The 27,155-nt window shown below is 43.6% G+C and overlaps 1 protein-coding gene across 1 annotated transcript in view; it reads left to right on the plus strand.

Annotated features, from left to right (window-relative positions):
• The window catches only part of LOC147445550 (uncharacterized), a 121,915-nt gene extending 95,777 nt beyond the window's left edge, over positions 1-26,138 (plus strand). Inside the window, exons 9-13 of the mRNA XM_086525030.1 lie at positions 16,747-16,970; positions 17,064-17,299; positions 21,826-21,970; positions 25,568-25,764; positions 25,907-26,138. Coding sequence (XP_086381156.1) covers positions 16,747-16,970; positions 17,064-17,299; positions 21,826-21,970; positions 25,568-25,764; positions 25,907-25,973 — 869 coding nt within the window. The 3' untranslated portion in view covers positions 25,974-26,138. The remainder of the gene's footprint in view (positions 1-16,746; positions 16,971-17,063; positions 17,300-21,825; positions 21,971-25,567; positions 25,765-25,906) is intronic.
• Positions 26,139-27,155: the final 1,017 nt, after the last annotated feature.

The following is a 27,155-nucleotide window of genomic DNA, read 5'->3' on the forward strand; positions in this document are numbered from 1 at the left end:
TTGTATCACTCAAGGAAAGAACCACAAGGAGTGTTTTGGTCGCACGTAACGCAAGACCTCTTGGGCGTGTTGATTCCTAATCGTGTTTTTGAAGAGTGACAGGAAACCCAAGAAAGAGGGGCTTGTTTAGCCTCCCCTTGTCTCTCTTTTCACTCATCGAGAGCGGACCGTACACTAGCAACGTCAGTGCGTCTTTCTTCACACTTGGGCGTGGTCGTTAGTTCTTTTTTGTCAGGATCAGGGTCACATTACATGGCATTGTACACCCCCACAGTGGTTCATTCTACATTCATTGTCCAGAACACCTTGATGTTTACATAGCCTACACATTGTCACTCCTCTTTTGTACTTTCTCTGGGTGATAGGCCATTGAGCATCGCCCGATGTCTTATGTACACAGAATACAGCCCCTTCTGAGAGAGAGAGAGAGAGAGAGAGAGAGAGAGAGAGAGAGAGAGAGAGAGAGAGAGAGAGAGAGAGAGAGTTAATTAAATGAAATGATATATTATATTACGGTTTCTAAAGGCCAAAATGACGTATGAGACCAGCGAATTACAACATGGTGAATTTGATACAAGGTCTGGATAGAAAGAAAGAAACCAACTAAACAAAAACACTACTGGAGCTGTACAAGCTGGGTATCAAGGGCTTGGGGGGTATATATACAAAAGGTGGGTGTGTATCTCAAAGAACGGATACAGAGTGGTGGATATATGTGCATTTGAATTTGGAGATGGCTCGCATTAGTCAATGCGTGATTGTATCGATTTTCTCCATAGTGAGAGTCTGCATAGAGTGTTTCCCATGTCTCGCCAACATAGATCTGATCCTCTTGTTGCAACCTCCTCGTGCATCCCCTCAACTTGGGCCTCCTGGATCTCCACAGCTCTGCTGCTTGATCACCTAGTATACCTTTGCTATTGATATGCCCTGTATCCCTCCTCTGGCTGCTCTTGTCTCTGCTCAATCTTTGGATGGAGTAGCACTGTGATTTGTCTCTGGGTGTGTCTCCCGTTCTATGAGCCTCTCTCTATCAGTAAATATGCTAGATATTGCTGAATCCTAATAGATAAGAGTCCTCGTCACTTTAAGCTACAACATCCCCCACCCCAGGGTGTAGCGGAGGGCTGACAGAAGGCTTCTCGCCGTGATACCTTTCGACGGGCATTGCGTTATTGGTTCGGCTGTACATTTTACGGCCTGCAAAGAAGACCCTCTCTGCTAGGTACTAGGTAAAGTTCCATGCTCCTTCTCACTACCTTTGGGTGGCACTTGGACATGTTTAGAGGTTTCAGTCATGGATTTTGTTCTACACTCTACGTAGCCAGAGAGACTCAACAGCGGGTTCCTCGAGGGTAGCTGAGGAGCACATGTTTCGTTTTTTGAGACCATGGGATCACTCACATGGTTTTCAGTGTTGTTAGAGGCCACATGCAAAGGCATTACTCCCCACTACAGTGGTTCATTCTGCAGTCCTCCCATACCCCACCTTAAGGAGTTGCATTTGGTGGATCTTTCATATCCATCTTTTGTAATTCTCAACTCTGTACATCTTGCGAGATAGGCTATTTCTAACATCTCTAGGGTTCTTTTGCACTCAGATTTATAGAGATGATTTGTGTGTGTGTGTGTGTGTGTGTGTGTGTGTGAGAGAGAGAGAGAGAGAGAGAGAGAGAGAGAGAGAGAGAGAGAGAGAGAGAGAGAGAGAGAGAGAGAGAGATGAGATCAAATGTTATATTAACATTGTGACGTGTTTTTGAAGAATAATGGGAGCCACCCTGAAGACTTTGAGGAATATTTTTTAGTACTTTTGAACCCCGTGGATGTAAATAAAGCATGCTTGTACAAAGTGTACAAGGGCAGTGTATGCCAACCATCTCTACGCATGCGGGCCAGTTGTGCAGCGTACATAATATTGCTATTTTTGTATGTAGAAGTGTCCAGACTTCAAAGAGTGAATAAGTGCTTTTAAAACATGAATAAAATTCAAGCTTTTATGAGATTTGGTTCGTGAGTAAGGTGGGAGTTTCATCAGAGAACAGGAAGCTCCATGTTTATGCAGCTTGCTGTGCAGGGTGAGGGTTTTGTTGTGGTGAGGCCCTCTTTCTTTGCGAGAGTCTGGTGTGGTGAGTTGAGACAGCGTCTTTCCTCAATGGGATGATGAAAGTGGGTGCCGGTGCTTATCTCTGCATATTGACCTATTGTGTGCAACTCCCTGTGGTGTAGCTAGTCAAAGGTGGAGTATGCGCAACAATATCTGAAAGGGCAAGGTTTTCCCAAGTTCCATCACTTTTTTTGAGTTGAATGGGTTTTGGTCAAACTATGTAATATATATGAAAGCGCCTATGCTATCTCTACTAACGTATGGAAAGGCATTTGAAAAGGAGTGAAGCTTTTGGTTTTATCATGAGAAGTGCAGAGATTTCATGTTTTTTTCGTAACTTTTTCCTTTGATTTTATTGCTTCCTTTGTGTCTTTGAGTGCAATGGATTATAGTAGCAGTTGAAGCAGTAGAGAGAGAAGCTAGTTGAGGTTGAGTGTGTAGGTCGACAAAATTCGTGAGCGAAGATCAGCCAATATTCTCTTGAGAAAGCTATTCTCTTCATCCTCTTTTTTTGTGGTGTTGTAGAGGCCAACCTCCCAATCCTACACGTCTTCAAAAGGCCCAAATGACCTATGAGACCAAAAGGTTACTTCCATGTGTGACTCTAGTACAGTGTCAAGGGAACATAAAGATAATTGAATGACGGTACTTAGGAAGGGGTACAATCACATGAGGGCTAATGAGGTGCACGGTGGGGAAATTAGACAATGGTGATCATATCCCATGAACATTCTCATGGGTCTTTGTAGTATGGCCTCAATGTCCTCCATGGTCAGCTTTCGGGGGGTGCATGCTCGATGTCACTAAATGATGCTCCGTAGTTTCCGATGTAGACCTCGTCTACGGTGTGAAGATCCTCACATCCTCGGGGGTCCTGAGCGGCCAAGCTAGATGATTCAATCAAGAAGAATGCCCCACAGAGGGTGTGATTGGGTAACTTGTGGTTGACCATCCCAAGTAGTCCCTATGTATGGATCGATCAAGAAGAATGCCCCAATGAGGGTGTGACTTGGTAACCTGTGGTGGGCCATCCCGAGTAGTCCCTCTGTAAAAAGTAGTGATGTGCCTCTGTATGGATCCTCTATGTTCTTTGTGTAGGTCCTTTGGTCCGAAGGGTAGTCTCTTGAGTCTACGAATCTCTAGCAAGAAGACGCCTAGGCACCTCTCATCATAGTAATCCATGATACGGAATAAAAGGCCAAGATCTCGGATCCCTGTAGGTAGACCCAAGTTGAACCGCTCAATCTGTTCTTTGAACGAGATCTTCTTGAATGAAGAGGCGGGTAGAAAAGAGCTCCAGAATCTTTCACAATAAGCATTGATTGTATCTTTCTTGGTCATCCGAAGATGGTTCCAATCAGCTCGTACATCTCGTTCATATTCTTGTCAACCAAGAAGAAATAAAAAGCTTCTTAAATTTCAGCCATTTAATTGGCGCAGTCTTGTTTAAAAGAAGCGTGGACCACCAAGTACGAGCATTCCCCTTAAAGTAAGAGGCAGCTCTCCGAATCTTGGAGTGCTCTGAATAGCGTCCTCCCGCGAAAGTGATGTCAAACTGCTGTATAAAAGACAAAGCCTTCGAAGCATCTGAGTATCCTGAAAAAGTATCAAACTTGATCGAGTGGCCACCTTCCTTAAACTCTCCGACTTTCTTGCTTTTATCTTCGAGAAAGTCATACTGGTTGGCTTTGTAAAAATTCTTCTTGTTCACATAAAAGTTTCCATCATCGGAATCTGAGTAGAACTGTCAGTCTCTGGGCAAGATTTAGCCTTCTTTGTCTTTCTCTTGCCCTTTCCGAAGCGTTGCTTCTTGCTTCGCTTTTTACCTTTTCTGTCTTCTTGGCTCGAATCTGAAGAGCTAGAAGAACTGTAAGAAGAAGAAGAAGAAGAAGAAGAAGAAGAAGAAGAAGAAGAAGAAGAAGAAGAAGAACTCTGTATACTGTTTGTGATCAGAAGGTTTCTTGAGAGCGGGTTTTAGTGGTGTAGTGGTTTTCTGTTTGTGCATGCACTTTCTGAAAAGAAGTCTCGCTCATATATTTTGCCAATTTTGGATCCTTCGCAAAACTGAGCATCATCTTTGTTGCATCGTTGATCAATTGACGACGCTTCATCTCTCTTTGCTCCGCCTGAGTAGGCCGAGGTGGGCCATACTCTCTGTCTGAATCTTCGTTGTGATCCCAACCCGCATCTCCATATGCAGAGGGAGTTGGCTGATCCTTGCGTGAAGCCATAGGTGCCGCGGAAAAAAAATTGGGATCGTATTTCCCGTAGAAGAGAAATCGGCCGTGCTCTGATACCACTGTAACAGACTTGGACACTCCAAGTCAAGAATCAATCATGACAGCACCAAATAACCACTTCAAAGAATTCACAGATCACAATAGATTTGCACTGGCCCGGCGGAGTTCCGTGCCTAGAGATATTGGCCCCAAAGACTGGCGCCCCTTTCGGTATTTCTTTTTTGTATTAATCAGTCATCAAAGTACAAGAGAGCGGTTGGGGTTTCACTCTCAGACTCTGCGTCCAGATGCTCTGAGAAATGAGGCCCTCACCACTAATTTAAAGATTACAAGGGATGCCCAAAAGCTGAGCCCCAAAAGCTTGAAAGCAAAAGCAGATTCTCTCTCTCAATGAGAGTGAGTAAAAAGCAAGTTCTCTTTTTCTCTCTCTTTCTCCCAAATCATAGCAAAAAGCTGAGATTTGCGTCGCTCAAAATTTCCACCGAAAAAAAATAAAATCAGCCTCCGCGATTTCCGGAAATTAGGGTTTTTGGAAAAAATTAGGGTTTGTAGGAATTTTAGGGTTTCTGGCATAAATTAGGGTTTCTGCTGTCCGCCATGTCATCACTTTGTGACACACATCCTATGGCGAGGAGACCGAGTCGGATAAGCCGGTGCTGGTAAAGGTAAAAAGGCTTTTTTGTTTAGCTAATGATGTGGTAGTAGCCACTGTGAAAGAAGAGCAGGGAACAGAGCAAGCCATTGTGCTTGATGGAGACTAAGTGGAGGAGTCTATGCCCACCAGTGGAGGTATGCAGATAGGACGGGTGAAAAATCTTGCCACAAGGAATGAGGTGGCCTTATCTATGGATGACGACTAAGATGATGCAGTGTGGGGAGAGTTTCTCTCCACTTTGGTAGAACATGATGCAGCGGTAGAAGAGGTGATTGAAGTGCAGGCAGTTGAAGCTGGTAGGCAAGCGGAGCGGATTGATCTTGAAGAGGTGGTTGAAGTAGAAGTGCTTAATGATGCTGGAATCGAGTGCTTGACTGATGAAGAGGAGAGTGTGGAGCCGAAGATGGCGGAGATTCCAACGCAACAGACATGTCATTTGGTGGATAAAGGAGAATCCCAGGCGGTAGGTGTGTTTTCCAAAGAAGTATGTGAGTTCTGGTTAAAGAGTTGGTTGGTAAAGACAGATGTGCAGTGGACGGTTCAGCAGGTACAGGGGTCCTTGGATAAGGCCTTCACTTTTTTTGGTTGGGAGGGAGGGTCAAGTATGTTGTCAGCTATGTTTTGTGATGTGCTTGTTAAGCAGGATGGTGAGCACGATGGTGCTCTCTTTGAAGATGTTTGGATACAGATAGATGCTTGGAGTGCTGAAGGTAGGCCATGGGCGGCCTACAAGTATGATGGTCTATGCGCTGGGGTACGACACTATGGGATGCGGCTACAGGTGGATGGAAGGAGCCAATGCCAAGTGTTTGATCCATGCATATATGGTAGTGGTTTTTTTTTGGTTTGCTAATAGTGTTTGCTAGTTTTTGTAGTTGGTAGAAGAATAAAGCAGTTTTTTAGTTGAACATAAATGAAGGGGTTTGGGTAATGATGGTGCATCCAAAGTGTGTCGACCCTAGCAGAGGGCACAAGTACTGGTATGTATGTTGGCAGATGCATAATACGGTGCTAAAGCAGGTGTGGAAGGCCAAGGCAGGCAAGTGACAGTGGTGGTGTATGCATAATGTGGTTTTTTGGGCCAAAAGGGCTCCAGAAAGGGTCAGTTATGATGACAAGTGAAGGAGGTTCAAGGTGTTGATCTTTTGCTTGGAAATGTAGAGCTTGAAGTGATGTACAAGCTGGTCGAGACGGCTCATCAAATTGAGATACACATGGTGTGAGATATTAAAGTTTGAAGCTAGAGATGATTGCAGATCCGAGATGGACAGGGCAGGGGATGCCAGGTGATCAGAGCTGGTTTCAGCGTATGGATGTGAAGTGCTCTTCTTGCGGAGCATGTCGGTCTTTTCAGATCGTCATTTGGAGTTCTTCCTATCTTCATCCTATCAATGGATTTCCTTACCCTCTCAGTAGTAAAGAAAGTACATGTCTCTAGGCATGCTTCTGGAGGGTCAGGCAAAGGTGGCTACCCCGATGTTGTATAGAGAGATGTAGCATATTCCCCCCATGTCTCTGTGGAAGTGATGGCTGGCGGTGGATAGTGCTCATGGAAAAGCCTCCATGCCTCACTAGAGTCCTGACTCATAAACAACTGATACAGATCACGCTCTAACTGAGATAGGTAAGCCCTCTTCTTTTGTCGCACTAGGCGGCGAAAGATAACCAGTGACTGTCTATTTGTAGTAGTACCCATGAGCACCTCTCTCTGTAATCTGATCCTCGTCTCTCTACACTCCTCATCATACCAATTGTCTTGAGGCATGCTCCCAAATTGTCTGCGTGTAGGCTGGCTTTGGGGATATGCCTCTAATGCTGCATCATGGAGCGTCTCTCTCAGAATCTGGGTGAACTCATCTAGTGGCCGTCCTAGCTCCTAAGTGCATAGCTGCTTGTATATCTCATCAGTGTACACGTGATCTGTCTCCCTCGTGAAGGTATACCGAGTATGTGTGGGGACCTCTCCCAATGGAGTTGTGCTGAACTTGAACGATAGAGTGAAAGACAAGATAGCATGATCAACTGCTACCCCAACCGGCCTAGTTCCCACCATGAAATCCAAAAAGGAAGCAATGAGTCCTGGCGGAGCCATAACATAATCCTCTGTACTAGCGCCATGCCGATGTGGAAAGCGTGTAAAAACACCTGCAGCAGCAGGGAATCTGTGTAGGCCATTCAAAATGGCCAATCCATGTGCAGTCCCTATATCAATCAAATATTTGCCATACTCAGTGTGCTCCTCATCCTGTGATAATCTAGACAGGCCCATTTCAGTAATATGAAGCTCCCGCATCAACTCCTCTGAGGTATCATAGGATACTGTTTGGTGATGGGCAGTCCTAGCATTGAAATCCCCCAAGATAATAATGTCAACATCCCTAGAAAACTCCCATATATCATTATCCAAATAGAGAAGAGGGAGTGTGCTCTAGGTGATGCATATACTGACGTACTAGGAGGGAAATAGCAAATAGCGATGTAGAGGTATCTGCCTGTCTCTGCCTTCAGTCTCACCCACATGTACCTAGCATGCTCATCCCTCCGAGCTATATGTATCAGAAGCTGTAGCTCCTCCTTGAATAAGACTGCCACTCCTCCTGAACCTCGTCCTCTGTGCTCTGATCGAGTCTCCTATCTGCAAGCTATCTCCCATCTGTATCTGCTCACATGTGGCATGGACAGCCTCGGGGCCTGATGCGTCTCAGAGTAGAAAATAATGTCCCTCCTTGTGAAACTATCCTCAAAGGCCTACGTCAAGGCGCAAAGATCCGTTACAATTCCATGTAGCCACTCTAAGTGTGGTCCCACAGGTCTCGTGCCGTCATGCGGGGCGCCTCTCCAGAATTATAGAATAACCAGTCGTTCATCCTTGTAGAAGGCCACTTTCTCCTTCTCTCGAGCTGTTATTATCTCGGGCATAACTTCTTTCATATGAGCAAGTTGTGAGAGTGTGAGGTCATCTCCAAGGAATATGCCCCTTTTTATTTAGTGTAGGATGCCTCTTCAAGAAGTCCTTCTTTGCCTCCATGGATGGGAAACGCATGATTAGAGCTCTCTCCTTTGAAGTCTTCACATTTCCTTGTGTCTTCTTCCCTACCCTCCATGCCTTTGAAGTTTGTATGAATAGCCTCACTACCCATCATGCGGAGAGATTCTTTGACTTCCCCTTCACATCATCTCGGTCTTTAAGACCGGTTACTTGTATATGCCAAGCTCTAGTCTTCCTTCGTTGCTCTTCTTCTAAAGTCATGTTGATGATTGTAGGAGTGGGGATATATGTAGTTTCTTTCCCTTTCTCTTTCTTAGCGACTTCTATCCATTTCTCGGCCTCATCTGCCTTCTTCTGTGTCTGCGTGATCACATCCACCCACGAAGACGTCTTTGCCACCTTCTGTTTCTCTTCCTCTTTGATCATCCGTATGTGTTCCTTGACGACCTTGGTTTCCTCTATCACCGAGGGTTAGAATTCACCTTCCTCTAGTCCACTGCTTGCTCTATCAGAGCTCTCGCTCGAGGGCTGAGGCCTCTTCTTTGAGTGCTTGTGAATCTGCCTTAAGTGCTTGTATCTCTGTGTGCAGGTTCTCTTTCTCCCGTTTCCATTGCGTACCTTCGTTGAGGAACATTTGAAGAAGGTTGGCCTTCTCCTTCCACCATCCTTTCATTTGTGCTTTCCATTCCTTCATCTCCCTTTCCACTTGTGTTATCCGCTTGTTTGTAAGCATGAAGGTTGCCTTTGTATGGGACCTTCTCCTTCATCTCCCTTTCCACTTGTGTTTTCCGCTTGTTTGTAAGCATGAAGGTTGCCTTCGTATGGGACTTACAAACTGGTGAAGCGCTCATGACCTCCATCATAACAGCCCCCGCAAGCCACCAGGGCGACTGAGTTGTTACCTACTTCAAGTGACTTTGCCCGCAGTAACTCCTTGTAGCAAAGCACCTCTGGGGATGATTTAGATGGCCAATTGGGCTGATTGCTGGCTGCTATCCAGCCCTCTGTGAAGCGCAGGAACAGGCTGAAAACTAAGAGTTCTCCACGATGGATTCGGGAGAAGAGAATGGGGCTGATGGGGGATTACCTGGCAGCCAGCAAAGGGGCAAGATGATGATGGAAATGGACTCCTGTTGATGGCGATGGAGATGGGCCAGGATGGCGATGGCAAGAGAGAGTATAAAACACTGCCTTGCTGCTGAAACGCAGATGGGGAAGGGATGGCGGTGGGCTGTCCTTGGAGAGGAGAGAGAAATGCCAGAGGTGGCTGAACTGCAAACGCTGATGTTGGGGCTGTAGGATGGCGTCTTCAGCTCACAGGTTCGAGAAAGTAGCCCCAGCCCTACGCGCTCAACAGCCCTTCCCCCTGCGCATTCAACAGCCCCAGCCCTGCATGTTTCATCCTGAGAGAGAGAGAGAGAGAGAGAGAGAGAGAGAGAGAGTTCTATTATCGTCTTCGGAGGTCAAATATGACCTATGGGACCAAATGAACATGTCACCTGGTGTGAGTGGAGGTCATAAGTGACTCTCGATGCTCAAAAATGGCTGAAATGAGCGTCGCAATAGAGAGTCCACATCGTGGTTGGGAGAGGAAGGTATGTAGGGAGAGCTCATGGCTGAATATATGGGGAAAAGAGGACCTAATGTGGTCAAAAGCTGAGCACTCAAGTAGTGTTGGTACTCACTCTCTCGCACTTGACGAGGGCATAAGGTGCAAAGTCGATGAGACTCCTCACCAGTGCCCCAATGTCCTGTCTCGCAACGTAGAGAATGGGAACTAAGACGAATGGAGGCAATGGTGCGGATTGCACTCAATGGGATGGGGTTAAGGATGTAGGGATGGGTTCGGTTACCGCGTTCGGAGAAGAAGAGAGATTTATAGTTTGGGGCAATGTGTGTGGTGTAATGGCTGAAGCGAGAACCTCCGGATTTCTCCGAAGCCGTGATACATTGGTGTTGTAAGAAGGCCTCATTAACTTGGGAGTCGATCGACGCATCCTTGACCAAGTGACATGCATCCCATCTTCCAAACCATTTCTTGATGTCAAGCATCCACTCCAAACTTAGTATTTTGCTCTTGCATGTCTTTTGGACCTTTTGACTTGCTTCATATGCGATTCTAGGAAGTCGATACAAAGGGCTACGTTGTGTCTTAAGCATGTACTCCACAACCCTTTACATGCCCAAGACCTCAATGGGAAGCGATCCGGACTCAAGAAGTAAGAGCATGTAGGGTGTTTGTGTCTTGACTTGGAGAAAGTTGGTGAGAAAACGCTTTGGGACATTCTTAAACTCTTTCCAAGTAGACTTCCCGATGCTACCACCCCACACCTCCACTCCATAAGAAAGCACCGGTGTCACCAAGGTGTCAAAGAGGTACTTTTTGAGAGCCCAACACTTCATCTCTCCAGCATTGCACATATTCTTAAATGCATAATAAGCCCTCTTTCCGGCTTCCAAGCGACGCATTGCGCAATCCTTCCATCTATGATTGGATGGAACCTCAAGGCCAAGGTACTTGAAGCTATCTACGACTTCAAGTTGCTCATTGTTGTATACAATGCATGGATTTTCATCATTGAGGGTCTTTACAAGCATAACCTTGATTTTGGATCCATTCACGATCAGCCCGCTATGTAGGCAAAAGCGTTTTAAGACACTCAGAAGCTTTTGTGCATCTTCTAAGGTATGTGCCAAGAGCACTACATCATCGGCATAAAGCAAAAGCATGATCACTGCATTTCCGATCTTAACTTCTTCTATGCCTTCTTGTTGCATAAATCTAAGAACCATGCATTTCAATTCATCAATGAGTAGCCCAAAGAGGGTTGGGGAAAGTGGGCATCCTTGTTTGACACCAATGGTGCTTGCAAAAAATTCTGAAATTCCATCTCCCATACGTAGTCGACATATCACTTTTTGGTAGATGCAAAAGACTGCATGCATAAATTCTCTCGGTACTTGAAGGTTTTGCATACGTCTCCAAAGATTTCCTCGTGGTACCATGTCAAAAGCTTTCTTGAAATCCACAAAGCAACAATACAACTTTTTTCTTTTCAATCGAGACGCTTCCATAAGAACTCGAAGAGTGACAAGGTGATCAATAGTGCTATGATGCTTTTGAAAACCTACTTAGCCTAGAGCACATTTGCTGTTCTTTTCAGCCCATTCACTTATCTTCATCTCCATGATACATCCAAATAACTTTGCCATCAAAGAACCAACCATTATAGTGCGATAGTTGTTCACATTGTTTACATCTCCTCCTTTGTGCAAAGGTTTGATCCAATTTTCACTCCAATCATGAGCTATGCAATGCTGAAGTGCAAGGTTAAACATATCGCATATCCAATATTGTGTTTTCTTGCTTGTCCATTTAATCATTTCAGCCTTGACACCTTGAAGGTCCCCTGCCTTGCGGGTAGCAAGTTTCTCAAGCACGCAACATACATCTTCAATGGTAAAGAAGGGAGGCATAAAAGGAAGGGAGCTACAACACTCTATCTTATCAACATTAAGTTGCTCATAGAGGTTCTTGCAATGCATATACATATCCTCAAGAGTCAAGTCACCAAAGCTCTCAACACGCTTGTCTTTTAGATTTTGCCAAAACTTGCCACATGCATGTGCTTTCTCTTGCGCTAAAAGAAGTTGTTTTTTGACTTCCCACTTTCTCCTCTTTCTTTGAACAAGTGCTTTGTATGTGTGTGAATGTTCCAAGTAACTTTCCTTGTCTTTGCTTGCATCCAACCTTAGCAAGTGTTTTCGGGCTTGACTACATTCCGTGTCGAACCATTTCTTCTTGGTGCTACCCTTCTTAGATCTTTTGCAAGACATGTGTTTCACCGAAAAGCATTCCCTCGCACAAGAGCAAATTACTTCTTTGAAAACTTTCCATTTGCATTCTAATGTTGGGCTCTCTTGATGCTTTGTCATGCTTAATATTTGGTCCACCATATCAACATATAAGTGTTCGTTTGAAGTCTAGACGTAGATACAAATGATTCACATCATGATTGGAGGCTACATGCTTGGGTCTTTTACGACACTTGAGGTCAATACATAGCATCCTATGATCCGATTCTGGATTCCATTCACCAAGTGTAAAGCTTTGTATGCATTCTAGAGTGGCTTCTGAAAACAACATATAGTCGATCACACTATCACCATTGTGCTTTCTACATGTAAAGTCATTGGTGCCTTGCCATAAAGATACACCATTTGCAATGAGCATTCCGGTACTATTGCACATATGTAGAAGTGACTTTCCATAGTGATCCAATTCTTTTGCATCATTAGAACTTCGATTATACATGTATGAGTCATCCATTCTTCTTGAAACATACGGCATGTCAACTTGTTATGTGTCGTGTTGTAACGTATATGTGCGAGCATTCATGTCTCCAAAGACAATGACTTCACCTTGGTCCTTGTAATGAGCAATGTCTTCCTCTAGTTCAACAAAGGGCTGATCTCTATCCATATCCAAGCGAGCATAAAAGTTGGAGTCATAGTGAGGAATGTAGCAACCAACCACAAACATGACTTGACCATTAGGTGGGCTGATTTTCAGCCATAAGTAGCGTTTATACTTATCTTCTTTGATAATGGAAACATCTTTCAAACCGGTTTTGATCATACATGCTATGCCTCCTTGGCCTCTACGTTGCTTTGCATTTTTGGTCCACATCAAAGAATGCACATCATATTTGTTAAATTCAAGAATTCGTTGCGTATCATGCTCCCATGTTTCGACAAGAAGTATCACATCGGAGTCATCGGTAAGCTCATCAATGCCAATTGCCGCATTCCATGGATAGCCGTTACAATTCCAAAAGCTTATTCGCAAGCGTGAGTTGGTCTAATAGATCATGTGTCCCTATTTGTTGAGTGGACTTGCATCCTCCTTAAGTGACTTTTCTTCTTGAGATGACACCTTGACCTTCTTGGTTCTTTCCTCATATGCTTTGTGACGTACATTTTGTTGCATAAGAGTGCGATCCTCATATACATTACAACCCGTTCCTTTGAGGTAGATCCAACTATTGTCAAGGATGATCTTTCTCTTTACCTCATCAGCCATGGTACATACAATAGGTCTTTCTCCCGAGCGAGGGACTCCTTGTTTTCCAACTCGATGTGCACCATAAGCCATGATTCCAGACATGCCAAAGTGTGTAGCAAAAAACTCTTCAATAGCAACCGCAAGAGATTGGGGTGTTTCCATGCTTTCCTCCTTGATTCCACGAATGACGATGTTCTTTGAGCGTTTTTGCCGTTCTTGCAATTCTTGAGTGTCCACATTCTCAACATTCTTTGCTTGGACAATGGCTTGCATGATAGGAGATGTAGAAACCACATTATCCTTACATATATCAGCCCATGGTTTGGATGCATTTCTCATCTCACATACATCATGTCATTTTGTATCTATCGTTTCCTCTTTCAATACATGATCACTCTCAACTTTGCTCAAGCGCTCTTTCATTACATTCATGTCCACAAGAGAGCGCTTACATTCTTGAACTTCATTCTCAAGATGCACCAAGCGTGTCGTTTGCATTTCAAGAACCTTCTTGAGGTGCTCATTTTCCACAACAAGAACTCTTAAAGTACTATTTTCCATTGCAAGTGCGCGCAACTCTTCACCTTGCTTGTTGACGGTTTCTTGTAATGAGATCAAGTAAGCGATGATCATTGCTTCTGTTGTTGTAGACGAAGTGGTTGGATTAGCATCCAAATTCTTTGGAGATTTTGCATCATTCTCCATGGCAAGTGTGGATTTTTCCACCCTTGAGAGTTTTGTCCGACATTGCCTTCAAGTCGGCAACAAAAACGCAAAGTTTTGACAGTTTTTTCAGTTCTGAGATGCTGTTACAGCAAAGCCTTTCATTGCTCAGAAAAATTCTGTCTTTACATCAATGCGTAAAGGGCTTCGTGCTCTTCGATTGAGGCTAGAGAGAGAGAGAGAGAGAGAGAGAGAGAGAGAGAGAGAGAGAGAGAGAGAGAAATGAAATGAAATGTTATATTAACGTCTTCAAAAGGCCATAATGACCTATGAGACCAATTTGTTACAACATAGTGAATCTGATACCATGTCTGGGTACAAAAGAAACTAGAACAAAATACTAATGCTACAAGTTGGAACTATGTAAATGTGAAACAATGACAGAATGGGGGGTGGAGAAATGGTGAGGATCTATCCCCATCTGCATTCTGAGTGTCGAGAGAGTATAGCTCGAATCCTCTGATGTAGTCTTCGTCTATGTTGTGTAGCTCCTCTCCTCAGTCATGGTCGTCTGGATCTCTGTAGCTCCAATGCTCGGTCGATAAGAGTGCCAGTATTGGTCGAGTGAGTTTGGGCCGAACTCTGTGGTGGTGGCTGCTCCTCTGGCTGTCCCATATCTAGTGAAAAGAAATTTGTAATTTGTCTCTGGGACTATCTCTCTCTAGCTCTCCCCAGTAAAGTGTCTCTATGTCTGTGTAACTCAAGTAGATATAGTCTAAGACATTTTTGATCCTCATAACTCATGACCCTAGATAAAGGACCGAAACCCTCTCTGAATAGGCAGTGGAAACGGCCCAGAGAGAGAGAGAGAGAGAGAGAGAGAGAGAGAGAGAGAGAGAGAGAGAGAGAGAGAGAGAGAGAGAGAGAGAGAGAAATGAAATGAAATGAAATGTTATATTAACATCTTCAAAAGGCCAAAGTGATCTATGAGACCAGAAAGTTACAATGTGGTGGATCTGATACAAAGTCAGAGTAACAAAAGTAACAAAATAACAAAATGAAAATACTATGCTATGGAATCCTAAACTGCTAGGTGTGAACTAAGCAGCTAGCTAGGATAGCTAAATCACAAGAGAGATCACAAGAGATCCAGCATCGGTCGTTGGCGGATCTCATCAATCTCCTCCATGGTCAGTAGTCTGACCGGGTGTCGTGCATGTCCGGCCAAAATGATCCAGATCCTCTGATGCAGCCTCCGTCGATGCTGTGTAGTCCTCCGCAGTCGTGGGTGTCTGGATCTCCCCATCTCGGTCGCTCGATCGATCAGTGTGCCTTTGGTGTAAGAAGAAGAAGAAGAAGAAGAAGAGAATTTTTAACGGCGTGGGAAACTATCCTATGAGAAATCAAATATACATGTGTGTGTGTTCCATCTATCTGGAAAGGATAAAACTACAAAGTAACAAAATGTGGTCCTGTTGTAGGAGTGATTCATGGGAGGCTAGGATACAAGATACAATACATGGTATAATCAAACTGCCCGACCTTGGCTCCATCCTTTGTCAAACTGGGGGTGTAAGATTTGGTACATTGGTGGGTGTGATATAAGAGTTGTGCATATGATTGTGGCTGGGTCAGCATTTGAGCAAATCTCTTCTGGGTTGCTTGTTGGTGGTGAGTCTCCAACTTCTAGATCTGTACCATGGAGTCTTGGAGCTGTGTATCCTGGAGCTCAGAGGCATCTCCTACCTCTGATAGGCCAGCCTGCTGTAGGGTGATCCCTTTGTGTCTATGTGACGGATTACGGTAGCATTCTTGTGCTCTAGAAGAAGTATGTAAGCTATGATTTTCTGCCACCCTCTGGTGCCACTATAAATGTCTCTCTATGTCTATATATCTCTTATAGAAAATGACCAAATTGGCGCTGATCTCTAGACTCCATGATATGTTGTAGGGTGGGCTGTCTTCTAAAAAGAGCCTCATATCTATCTTTGATACTCTCATATGCTCTACTTCTGCAGATAAAGTGCACTTTGTCTTTGTGCAAAGCTGGCAGAACCTCTTAGCTCAGGGGGGTATGAGCAGCTCTTCCTATCTCTATCTCTAGCCGGTGTGATGATACGTAGAGTTGGCGAATCGCCACTTGTGAGCTATGTGGCATGTATGTGTCCATGTAGCATGGTTTGTGGATGAACCCCTCATTTAGCATGGCCAAGAAGTGCTCACTGCAGTACATTATTTTTGGGGGAAGAGGCTGTCTAGGTGTGATGTTTAGACTTGCTTTCCGTCCTATTTATGGAGTTTCTTGGGGCTTGGGCATTCACTTCGCTCTCTGTGCAGCTGAGTGTTTTTCACCTTTGCCTGATCTAGAATCTATTGTCCACACCATCTACTTGTGGTACATGTAACATGTACCTTATTGCAGAACTGATTATTAATTCATGTGATGATTTTTGGCTTTCCTTGATTATGGGGTGCCATATCATATGCAACATACGGAATTCGTAGGGTATCTGAATGGTATTTTGTCATACTTACATACCTTTACGCATCTTATATGTGGTTTGCGTATTGTGAAACTATGGAAATCATGAAATGTAACACCATGTGATGGTGATGATTTTTCTCAGCTGCATCGTTCTCCATAGGATGACACCTCTAAAGTTTAGTTGTGCTTATTCACAATTTGCATTCTCTGCAAGGTTGCTGCGTAGCACATGTTCAGATGAGTCAACAGGCCACTTACATACTTTTTTAATGTTCAACGAAGGTCAAAGAGCTTTTCTGTGTGTTAAGCCTCTTGAATCTAGAGAAGGTGTTCACTTTTAGGCAGTAAACTTTGACACTTAGCTTTTCTTAGAAATCTTTTAATGTTGGGATTTTAGTTCCAAATGTATTTGTATTCATAATCATTTCTGACAATAGAGCATATGACGTTATTGAACTTCCAGGTGGTGGAAGTGATTTATATTTTTCGTTGGCAACAATTTGATATGTGGAAAATCTTGTGTTGAATTCATTCACTGTATGCAGACAGACCCTGCTTAGGAGCACGCATAATGGTGAAGCGGTCTTTTAGCATAATGTTACAGGCACTTGCTGCTGATATACAAGCTTGGCAACAAGAACCAAGACTTCTCGCAGCGAAGCTGCTGTATGTTGTTTTAGCGTTTGTGGAGGAGAATGCAACCATGCATCTACCTAGCTTGATCCTTATATTGATGAAAACATGCTTAGATCCCTCTATAAGTGAAAAGGTTACAGAATAATCATTGCGTTGAGCTTGTTCACTTTCAAAAAGCTTCTAGATATTTCCATGCTTTCACTAAACATTCAATTACTCTTCACAGATTGAAGAATGTGCAAAGCTTGTAGGTCACTTTGTGCAGCCATCAGCATTTCTGGATATTCTGATTCCTCGTATCAGCAGTGACTATTTTGCTGATGCTGCTATTCAAGATAAGGGTAGAGGCTTGTTAGTGTTATCCTGGATCATGCAAGGAAGCAGATCGTCATTGCTGAGTTGCCACATTCCTGATATTTGCTCCCTGCTTACTGGCCAAGATGTTCTTACAAGTTTGCAACGGTAATTCCCAATGACTATTACACATGTGAGTGGTTAAAATCCTAAAGTCTGTCTTATGTACTGGTACTGCACAGGTCAGCCACCCAGTGCTGGTATGACCCTTGCTTTAGAAAAGAAACAAAGCTTAAATTATCAGCCATTAAGTGCCAAGCCATGGTAGTGGAGGTTTGCAACCAAACTAGGGAAGCTGAACATCGATAGTTTTGGAACTTTTAACAAAATGTAAAACTAGATACATACCAGTTAAGGATACATATTAGTGAAGCCATCAGATACATATGAGTTAAGAACTGAGGGTCCAATCGACGAGAGAGAGAGAGAGAGAGAGAGAGAGAGAGAGAGAGAGAGAGAGAGAGAGAGAGAGAGAGAAATGAAATGAAATGTTATATTAACGTCTTCAAAAGGCCAAAGTGACCTATGAGACCAGAAAGTTACAATGCGGTGTATCTGATACAAAGTCAGATTAACAAAATAAATTAAACTAGGATAACAAAATATAAATACTGCGGGATCCTAAACTAAGCAGTACAATGTGAAGACAATATGGGAGGGGAGTAGAGATTCGAGCCATACTCTGGACGACGAAAGAGTATGGCTCGAATCCTTTGCTGTAGCCTCCTTCGAAACTGTGTAGCTCCTCTTCTCCATCGGGGTCGTCTAGATCTCCCTAGCTCCAATGCTCGGTCTATGAGAATGATAGTAATGCGGGTAGACCTCTCCACTGTTGGCTGCTCCTCTGGGTGTACAATATCTAGTGTAAAGAAATCTGTGATCTGTCTCTGGGGTTGTCTCTCTTCAGCTCTCCTCAGTAAAGTTTCTCTATTCCTGTGTAACTCAAGTAGATATAGCCCAAGACATCTCTGATCCTCATAACTCATGACCCTAGATAGAGGCCCAAAACCTTCTCTGAATAGACAATGAAAACGTCCTCGTATCTCATAGTACACTGTGCAATGACATATGTAATGTACTTCTGTCTCTGGCTCTAGATGGCATAAGCGGCATATCCTGCTATCTGTTGGTGTCCCTCTGAATCTGCCAGTCTCAATCTCGAGCTGATGTGAGGACGTGCGTATCTGGCCAATGGCACAACGCAAACCATGAGAAAGATGCGTGTCCATATAGCTAGGTCGAATCACAAACCCATCCCCCGTGAGGTGGAGAAGATGCTCTCTATAGAAAGCCATCTTTGTGCCCAACTCCTCTAACGGCTCTATCCATGTCCTCCTCGTGTCCAGCTGGATCAGATCCTGACGAATAAGTCTATTAATCTCTACCCGTGTCAGAGACCTCAAGGGTGCCTGTAGAGAGTATTGAAAAGGAATTGTCTGGAGGACTCTAGAGCCACCCTGGCATATCTGTCTCTAGTAGTATCCCACAGACTGTGTACAAAGGAGACTGATCTGGTAAGCGCCTCAATCTCCATAGGGGGGCAGCTAATTCCGCTCGAATGATATCATGTGGCACGGAAGCCTTGGCTCTAATCAACCGAGAGGTCATAGATACCAGGGGCTTCTCCATACGCCTCCAGCCATCCTGGCCTACAGAAGGTCCCCAAACCTGCACCCCATATAACATAGTAGAAGCAACCAAAGTATCAAAGAGCCATAACTTTGTCCTAGGTTCCTGGAACTGAACCTGCGAACACATCCTCTCCATTCCTCCCAGAGCCGCACCAGCTCTAGTTAGTCTAGTCTCTGCTGCTCTTCTCAAAGAAAATCTCGGCCCAGTAAAGACTACCCCCAGGTAAGTGTATGCATCTGTATACTCCACAATCTCCTGACCATATTTGAAAGTAGGTACTGATCTCCTAATCCATTGCGGTGTGGTGTTAAACCCCATAACCTTGGTTTTACCTAGGTTTACACAGAGTCCACTATCCTCTGCAAAACTGCGTAGTGTATCCAAATGTCGTTGCATACCTTCTGGTGAGTCAGATATCAGCACAATATCATCAGCATATAGCAACAATGGGATCCACGTCCCTGCCAGCTGGGCACCCTTGTCACCCTCTCTGTCAATGTACTCAGACACCTCATCAACATACATACCAAATAGAGTAGGAGACAATGGGCAGCCCTGTTTCACTCCAATAGTAGAGTGAACTAAATCGGATACCCCTTCCGGAGTGCGTACATGTCCTACCACTGATCTGTACAAAGCCATAATCCCCCAAATCACCTCTATGGGCACCCCCATCTCCTGCAGTCTGTGCATCAATCGAGCTCTTGGTACCATGTCAAATGCTTTTGGAAAATCCACAAAGCTACAATAGATCCGTCTCCCATGTGATCTGCCCTCCTCAATAATGGCCCTGAGTGTCAGAATATGATCAAGAGTGGAGAAACCCCTCCTGAAGCCGGCCTGACCCTTTGCTCGTACACCCTCGCCCTCTGCCCAATTACTCAAGTGTTGCTCCAGAATAGATGCATACAACCGTGCCAATGTCTAACCATAATAGTGCGGTAGTTCCCAGGCTTTGTAGGGTCCCCAGCCTTGAAGATGGGCACAATATTCGACAACCTCCAAGTCTCAGGTAATCCCTCACACATGGCACGATTGAACAACAATGTGAGAACCTCCATCAGCATATCCCTGGCATGTATAAAGTGCTCCGCTACTAGACCGTCATGATCATATGCCTTCCCGGTCCTCATCCTGTCAATGGCCCTTTGTACCATCTCAGGTGTAAAGAAAGTGCTCGTAGCTGGGCAAGGCTTGGTAGGGTCTGGAAGGGGTTCCTGTCCAGGAACCGTATATAATGATGTCGCATATTGGCCCCACACATTAGGTGAAGTAATCACCGGGAGAGGGGAGTGCTCATGGAAGAGTCGCCATGCTTCTCCTGAGTCCCTACTCAAGAACATCTGATATAAGTCTCGTTCCATCTGAGCTAGGTAAGCTCACTTCTTCCGTCGCACAAGGCGTCGGAAAGCAATCTGAGATTGTCTGTAAGTGATGACTCCTAAAAGAAGATCCATCTGAAGCTGGGCTCTCATCTCTCTGCATTCTTCATCATACCAACTATTCTGGGGCATGCTCCCAGAATGTCGGCTCTTGCCCGACTGAGTGTGTGGGTATGCCACTGATGTAGCCCCATGTAGTGTCTCAGTCAGTAGAGTGGTGCACTCCTCCACTGAGAGGCTTGTATCATTTGTACCAGCCGTGCCTTCCAATAGACGGTCCTAGATCTTTTTTGTATAAACAAAATCAGTCTCTGAGTAAATGTATAGCGGGTGTGTGACTTGCCTCTTGATGTCTGGGTTGTACTATATTGAAATTTGACGGACAGTGTCAAGAGAGCATGATCTACTGCTATGCCCACTGACCTGGCTCCCACAGTGAAATCCTGAATGTAGGGGATAAATCTCGGTTGTGTCATAACATAATCCACTGTACTGGCCCCATCTTTGTGTGGAAGGCATGTAAAACCGGCTGCTCGAGGAAATCGTTGTAAGCCGTTAAGTATAGCTAATCCATGTGTAGTCGTCATTTCCATGAGGTATCTCCCATATTCGGTCTGCTCTCTATCATCTGAGCATCTGTCAAGTCCCAACTCACCCACATCCAGCTCTCTAAGCATCTCATTTGAAGTGTCGTAGAAGATTGTCTGCGAGTTGCCCGTTCGGGCATTGAAGTCCCCTAGGAGAATGATATCATCATCCCTAGAAAACTGCCATATGTCATCATCTAGTATAGAGAAAGGCGACTACCCTCTGGATGCTCATGCGGAGAAGTTCTTCAACTTTCCCTTCCACCTCATCTCGATCTTTTAGACCGGTTACTCTTATATGCAAAGCTCTGGTTTTCCTTTGTTGTTCTTCTTCTAGAGTCATGTTGATGATTGTAGAAGTGGGGACAGATGTGGTTTCTTTCCCTTTGCCTTTCTTAGCGACTTCTATCCACTTCTCGGCCTCATCGGCCTTCTTTTGCGTCTTCGTGATCACATCCATCCACGAAGACGTCTTTACCATCTTTTGTTTCTCCTCCTCTTTGATCATCCGTACCTGCTCTTTGATGACCTTGATTTCCTCTACTACCGAAGGCTAGAATTCCCCCTCCTCTAGTCCACTGCTCGCTCTATCAGCAAGTTCTCGCTTGAGAGCTGAGACCTCTTCTTTAAGTGCTTTAGAGTCCGCCTTAAGTGCTTGTAGCTCTGCGTGTAGGTCCTCTTTCTCTTTCTTCCACTGCGCGCCTTCATTGAGAAACATTTGAAGAAGGTTGGCCTTTTCTTTCCACCATCCCTCCATATCTGCTTTCCAGTCTTTCATCTCCCTCTCCATTTGTGTAATCCGCTTATTTGTAAGCACAAAGGTTGCCTTCGGATGGGGTTTACATACAGGCGAAGCATTCATGACCTCCATCAAAAAATATCTCAGTTATGGGCTTTTCATGTGCATGTCCAATATTGGGCTGCTAGTGTTTGTACATAGTTGTTTGATGGGTCGTTTAACCATGTAATTTCTTTTAGGTAATCAAGATGATTACACATTACAAGAAAAAACGAGAGAATATGTGGTTTGTAGGGGAGTACACACAAGCATTTTGACTATTATTGGAGTCTTGGTTGAATCACTTGATGAGACTTGCAAGGATGAAGTTATTACTATTTTGTGGATTTTACTAAATGCAAATGCTGCCGGAACCATCATTAGAACCGGATGTCATGAGGTTAGTTTTGAGATACCTTGAATTCCTGAGTAACTCTTGTTAGCATTGCTGCATGCGAATTTCTGACAAAATGCATAGATATATGAGAGATATTGCTCCTTAAAGAAAATTAAGTCTCTTTGATTATGGATATGCTCAGGTAATCTACACCTTTTGTATAGTCCAGCCTCTTATTTTCAAGTGGCATTCAACTGGTAGGTAGTAACATATTGTTTAAAAAGGAGCACCTTCTTCTTCCCACAGTATTGGGCGTTAGCGGTGTTGGTGGGGATAATGTTTTAGTCCAACCTATACATACGAGGATTGTGTCGTCTTGTGAAAGGATACCATAATTTGCGACTCTATTCTAACCTTTTTGATAGGAGGGGACAAAGTGATAGGTATAGTGGTCCTTGTGTGTGTGTTAGTACATTCCAATTGACCTTACACGGAGCTTTATATCAAGGATCTTGTTTCAATGTTGTTTTGTGCATTGGTACAAGGTGAGCTTCAAGCAACAATTTACTTCCTTTGGACCTTGCCACTTTGTAGTCTTTCTTTTTAAAAGACCCAATCCATTGTACGAACTAATTCATGTAGTGGCATGTAAATGATTCCCCTTGTCTCCACCTATAAGGGAAGTAAAATGCTCTACTTCAATCAAAACTGGCTCTGTCCGAGGGCTTGTGAGTAGTTCAATGGAAAGATAGTGAACTACCAAATCCACAATAATTGAATCAACTTTAATACTTAAAGAAATTGAACAAGATGAACTTAATAAAGAGTGAAGGAAGATGGAAACGATTGTGGAATAGGACACTCCTACATGAGAATTGGCAGCCCTCAACCACTTTTGGTGACTTGAATACTTCAAAACATCTGAACAAGCTGAAACGAAATAGACTGAATGAAACCAGCCTATGGGACCACCGAAGGGTGGTAAAGCACAAAATGGAACCAAAGATTGTTGTCAAGAGTCTCATGTAGGTTATCGACATAAAGCTAATGTGGTCCACAACCTATTATTGGAACCCAACACTTCACATCACATGTAGAATATAGAGAGGGCGAGAGAGAAAACAATCAGATTCACCCTGAAGATTGGCGCTCCTTTTGGTATTTCTTATTGTTTTACCTGGAGTGAAGTAGTACGTCAAAAGGGCATGAAATAGACGATGCTTTGGAGAAGTGCCAAAGAGTCATGGCAATCTCCTTGGAGAATCCTACCACCTTGCAACTCCACATCTATTTCAGAGGAGATCTAGTGACCACTACACCACCGTGACATCTCTCTCTATCTCATCTCTATTCATTGTTTGAATCACTATTTCGTAGTGATTCAAGTACATAAGCATGATCATATCATTGTACATCACTAATGCAAGTAGGCATATGGACTGATGGGTATTAAACAAACCGAAAATTGGATTTTAGATAGTTTGTAGCTTTTAAAACAACATGCTACATAGCACAAAGGTGTGTGTGTGTGTGTGTGTTGGGGGGGGCATTTTATGGGTACCAACATGTGTAGTAAGTAACCTAGGGAAGACTTGCAAAACCTGCAAAAATCAGCCCTCGAATTAAAAATGCCAAAAATTGATTTAGGCGTCCCTAAGATGCCCCCCTCCTTGCATGGTGACTTGTTAGGCAAGTTGCTCTCCTTCTACCATGTGTCCCACTTCCCACTTAATGAAGCATCTAACTCCGGGCAAGTTTCCAGTCCAGGACAACTATTGTTCTCTCAATATTTCATTTCACACATATTCTTATAACTACTTCTGTCCACATTTACAAGGTGGTCAAGGCGATTTTGCTAACGCAAGAATCCATCTAGATTCTCGGTAGGATAGTATTTGGATACTCTCCTATTGAACATCTGGATCATCTATCTTATTACACTTTTCATGTTTGTAGAACTAGGAGTTTTAGCATAGGCTTCAGTTTTTGAAGCATAGCTGGGGTCGTACTACTAGATGTTCATTGTTGTTCAGCATGCCCTTGAAGAACTCTGCCTTTTTTATAACCTAAACTTGAAAAAGGTGTAAGTACTTGATGCAATGTGTTTTGTTGTTTGTGCATGGCCAAAGATTCAAGGGGATGAAATGCATATGTTGAAATGAATTAGCTTGCATTAGAGTAGGCAATATAGCATGCATGCCCTATCAATCAAAAGCCATCTTATACCAAGCTATAGGTAAATATATGTTCAAAATTGGGGTATGACACTATTGTTAGAGGGAGCAAGGATACCTAAAGATATGGCAGTAGTAATAGAGCTTGTGGCGGAGACCTTCGACATTGACACAGCTACAATTACCATCAATGAAAGGGGGATTCAGCTCACTGCTGCCATCATAGCATAATGAACCAACAAACCATTAAAGACCAATCAAGTTCAATCTCCTCCTTGACGTCCCAAATGGCAAGAAGGGTGTTCTCTTTTATCACCTATGGAGAGTATCAACATTTTTTAAGAAGAGACCATCACAAACAACCAGTGGGAGGTGAGGACCAATGTGTTTTGAATCTTAAGCAACACTGAATGATCAATTCTTGTTGGCCACAGTTTTGAGGGTGGTCAACCTTGTCATGAAGCTTGTTCTTCTACATGGTGATGTTGGAGTGAGAATCATGGCAAGGGAGAAGATATAAAAGGAGCAATCAAGGACACTGGTTGGAAAAAAATCCCGTCTCGCACGAGATGGGCTGTCATCCTACAAGTCACCAGAGGAGGAGACAAAACAAAGTGACACTTGCATAATCAGATGGTTTGGTCAGTTTTCCCTCATGATAGGGGTGATGTAGACGAGGATGTAGCCCATTGGGCATATTCAAGAACTAATAGAAGGATCTTTTCTCTGACTACCCAAGTGTCCATGCCATAAGCATTCCCTAATATCGACATCACTCTAAGGGTTGCAATGCTGCTAATCTGCTTACTGTCCTCCATGAGCCTGAAGAAAAACCACGACCATTAGTGCATTGACATTAGAAGGTGAAGTTTGGGTTTTCCTGGATTCATTTAGAGAATGAGAGTGATTAGAGCTTCTATGAATGAGAGCCAAGCAGAAAGCCTTGATTACAAGAAGGCACTACAACACCTGGAACGACATGTAAAGCATTTGGCTAGCATGTGTGTATGGAATGAAAGCATACAGGCAATAGTGGCAAGTAGATACGTTTGCTCATTGAACCCTGTTGTCTCTACGGGCAACAGACTGTGACATTCATCAACTGAATGTTTCGAATATTCCTTTAATATTTTCCCAATTGCCTTTGTGAATATTTATGTAAGAATTGTCAGATTAGGTCTCCACAATCTCAAAATAATAAAAGTCCCTTCAAAACTTCCGACATAAATAAGTGAAGGGTGAGTTTAGGGAATGAAAAGCCCCATGAAAGTGCAAAGGCAAAAGAATTTTCTTGTCCACATGAAGAGGTGGTTGAGTGTGCATTGATACATTTGTATTTTTCTTCTTCTTTACTTTTCTTTTAGCGTTTTCGTGTCTTTAGAGTTTCCTTGCAATAGGGAAGGATGTAGGTGGTGAATTTATTTTTGAAGGAGAGATTATACTTGTTGTTCAATTTTCAGCATAGTATGTTGTGATGATTTTACAGAAAGTTGATTGCTGTTTGGAAAAGTTATCTACATTTGCTGGTTATGACTCAACTGGTGCTCTTATTTCTGCCTATGCGGACAATCTTATTGACCTCTTGTTACCACCCCAACTGTGGTCTTCCCGCTCTTTTGATAGCACCATATGTGATAGGCTCTTGAAAGAGGGAAATTTAATGAGCCCTGCTACCAAAGAGAGGTAAGTATCAACAATCTATGAGCTGATCTCTAACAAACAAATCTGAATGGAATCACGATAGGGAAAAAAAAAAAGTACAACGATGTGTTTTCTTGTCTCCTGAGGAATCGTATAACCTCTTTTTGACATTTTCGATGCTCAGATTATGCAACATGATGGAGTTCTACAAAGGGATTATAGTTGAACAAGAGCCCTTGCTTATAGCATGACTGGTTCGTCCATTTATCATCTGGGCTTTTGCTTAAGAATGAGAGTTGTAGCAGTTTATGAAAGATGTGTTTCATGTCAAATTGAACATATTTCATGTTTGGATAGTGTCATAATCCATTATAGACTTGTCAGTTATACTATGTGTTGTGCGCACACATGATCAATTTGTTGCAACGTGTATTTGGGTCTCTCTCTCTCTCTCTCTCTCTCTCTCTCTCTCTCTCTCACACACACACACACACACACACACACACACATTTTTTTGTAAATCAATTTGATTTATCTATCTGTGGGAAACCTCAAAGAGAGGAAAACCCACCAAAAAAGAAGTACAAGAAAAGGAACACAAAAGTGTTCGGTGGAGGAAAGTGGGCAGCCGGGAATATGACCATCCATCTTACCAAATATTGCTTCCCAAATGGATGATTGCCAGTGACCAAATGAGGATGTAACCACATGTTGACTCAAGTGTGCAAACATAAGAGTCCAAGGTTGAGATTGTTGTGTAAGTGTAGGCAAAAGCATAGCCTTCCTAGCAAGGACATGCCTACGCAGGTCCAAAATATTCAGGCCACCAAAGGGCTTTGGTGTACAAAGTTTTGCCATTGACATCAGACGCAGTCCTTTTTTGTGAGCATGTGTTCGCCACAAATGAGACAAAATGGCCGACATGATAGAATCAAGACAATGGCTAGGCCAATGCAACGATGGCAAAAAGAGCTGAACATATGCCATGAGGATACTCTGAACAATCTGTGGGCAAACATGTAGTGGCCAAGTAGAAAGCTTCCAGTAATGCAATTTAACATTCAAGCGATTCATAACCCAATCCACTTTCTGCGTGTGAGTAACATTCCATCCAATTGGATAACCCAAATGCCTGGTGATTACATTCGGAAGAACAATCTCTCCTGGCCACAATAGAGCATACCAATCACAAGAACGAAGTGGCAAAAGCTTTGATTTACGAAAATTGACTTTAAGACTAGCCGCACTCGCAAACAATTCTAAAGCTTCCATAATCACTTGAACATCGCTCTGCTGATTGCGGGGCATAAACAACGAGTCATCCGCATAAGCCTGCCCGATAAAGGTATGACCCGATGGTAGCTGCAAACCATGAAGACGCTACGTAGAGGTCAAGTAATCAAGATACATCAACAAAGGATGAGAGGCAATTG

Source organism: Adiantum capillus-veneris, chromosome 12 (assembly GCF_014529385.1).
Source record: "Adiantum capillus-veneris isolate H3 chromosome 12, ASM1452938v2, whole genome shotgun sequence".
NCBI classification, from domain to species: Eukaryota; Viridiplantae; Streptophyta; class Polypodiopsida; order Polypodiales; family Pteridaceae; genus Adiantum; species Adiantum capillus-veneris.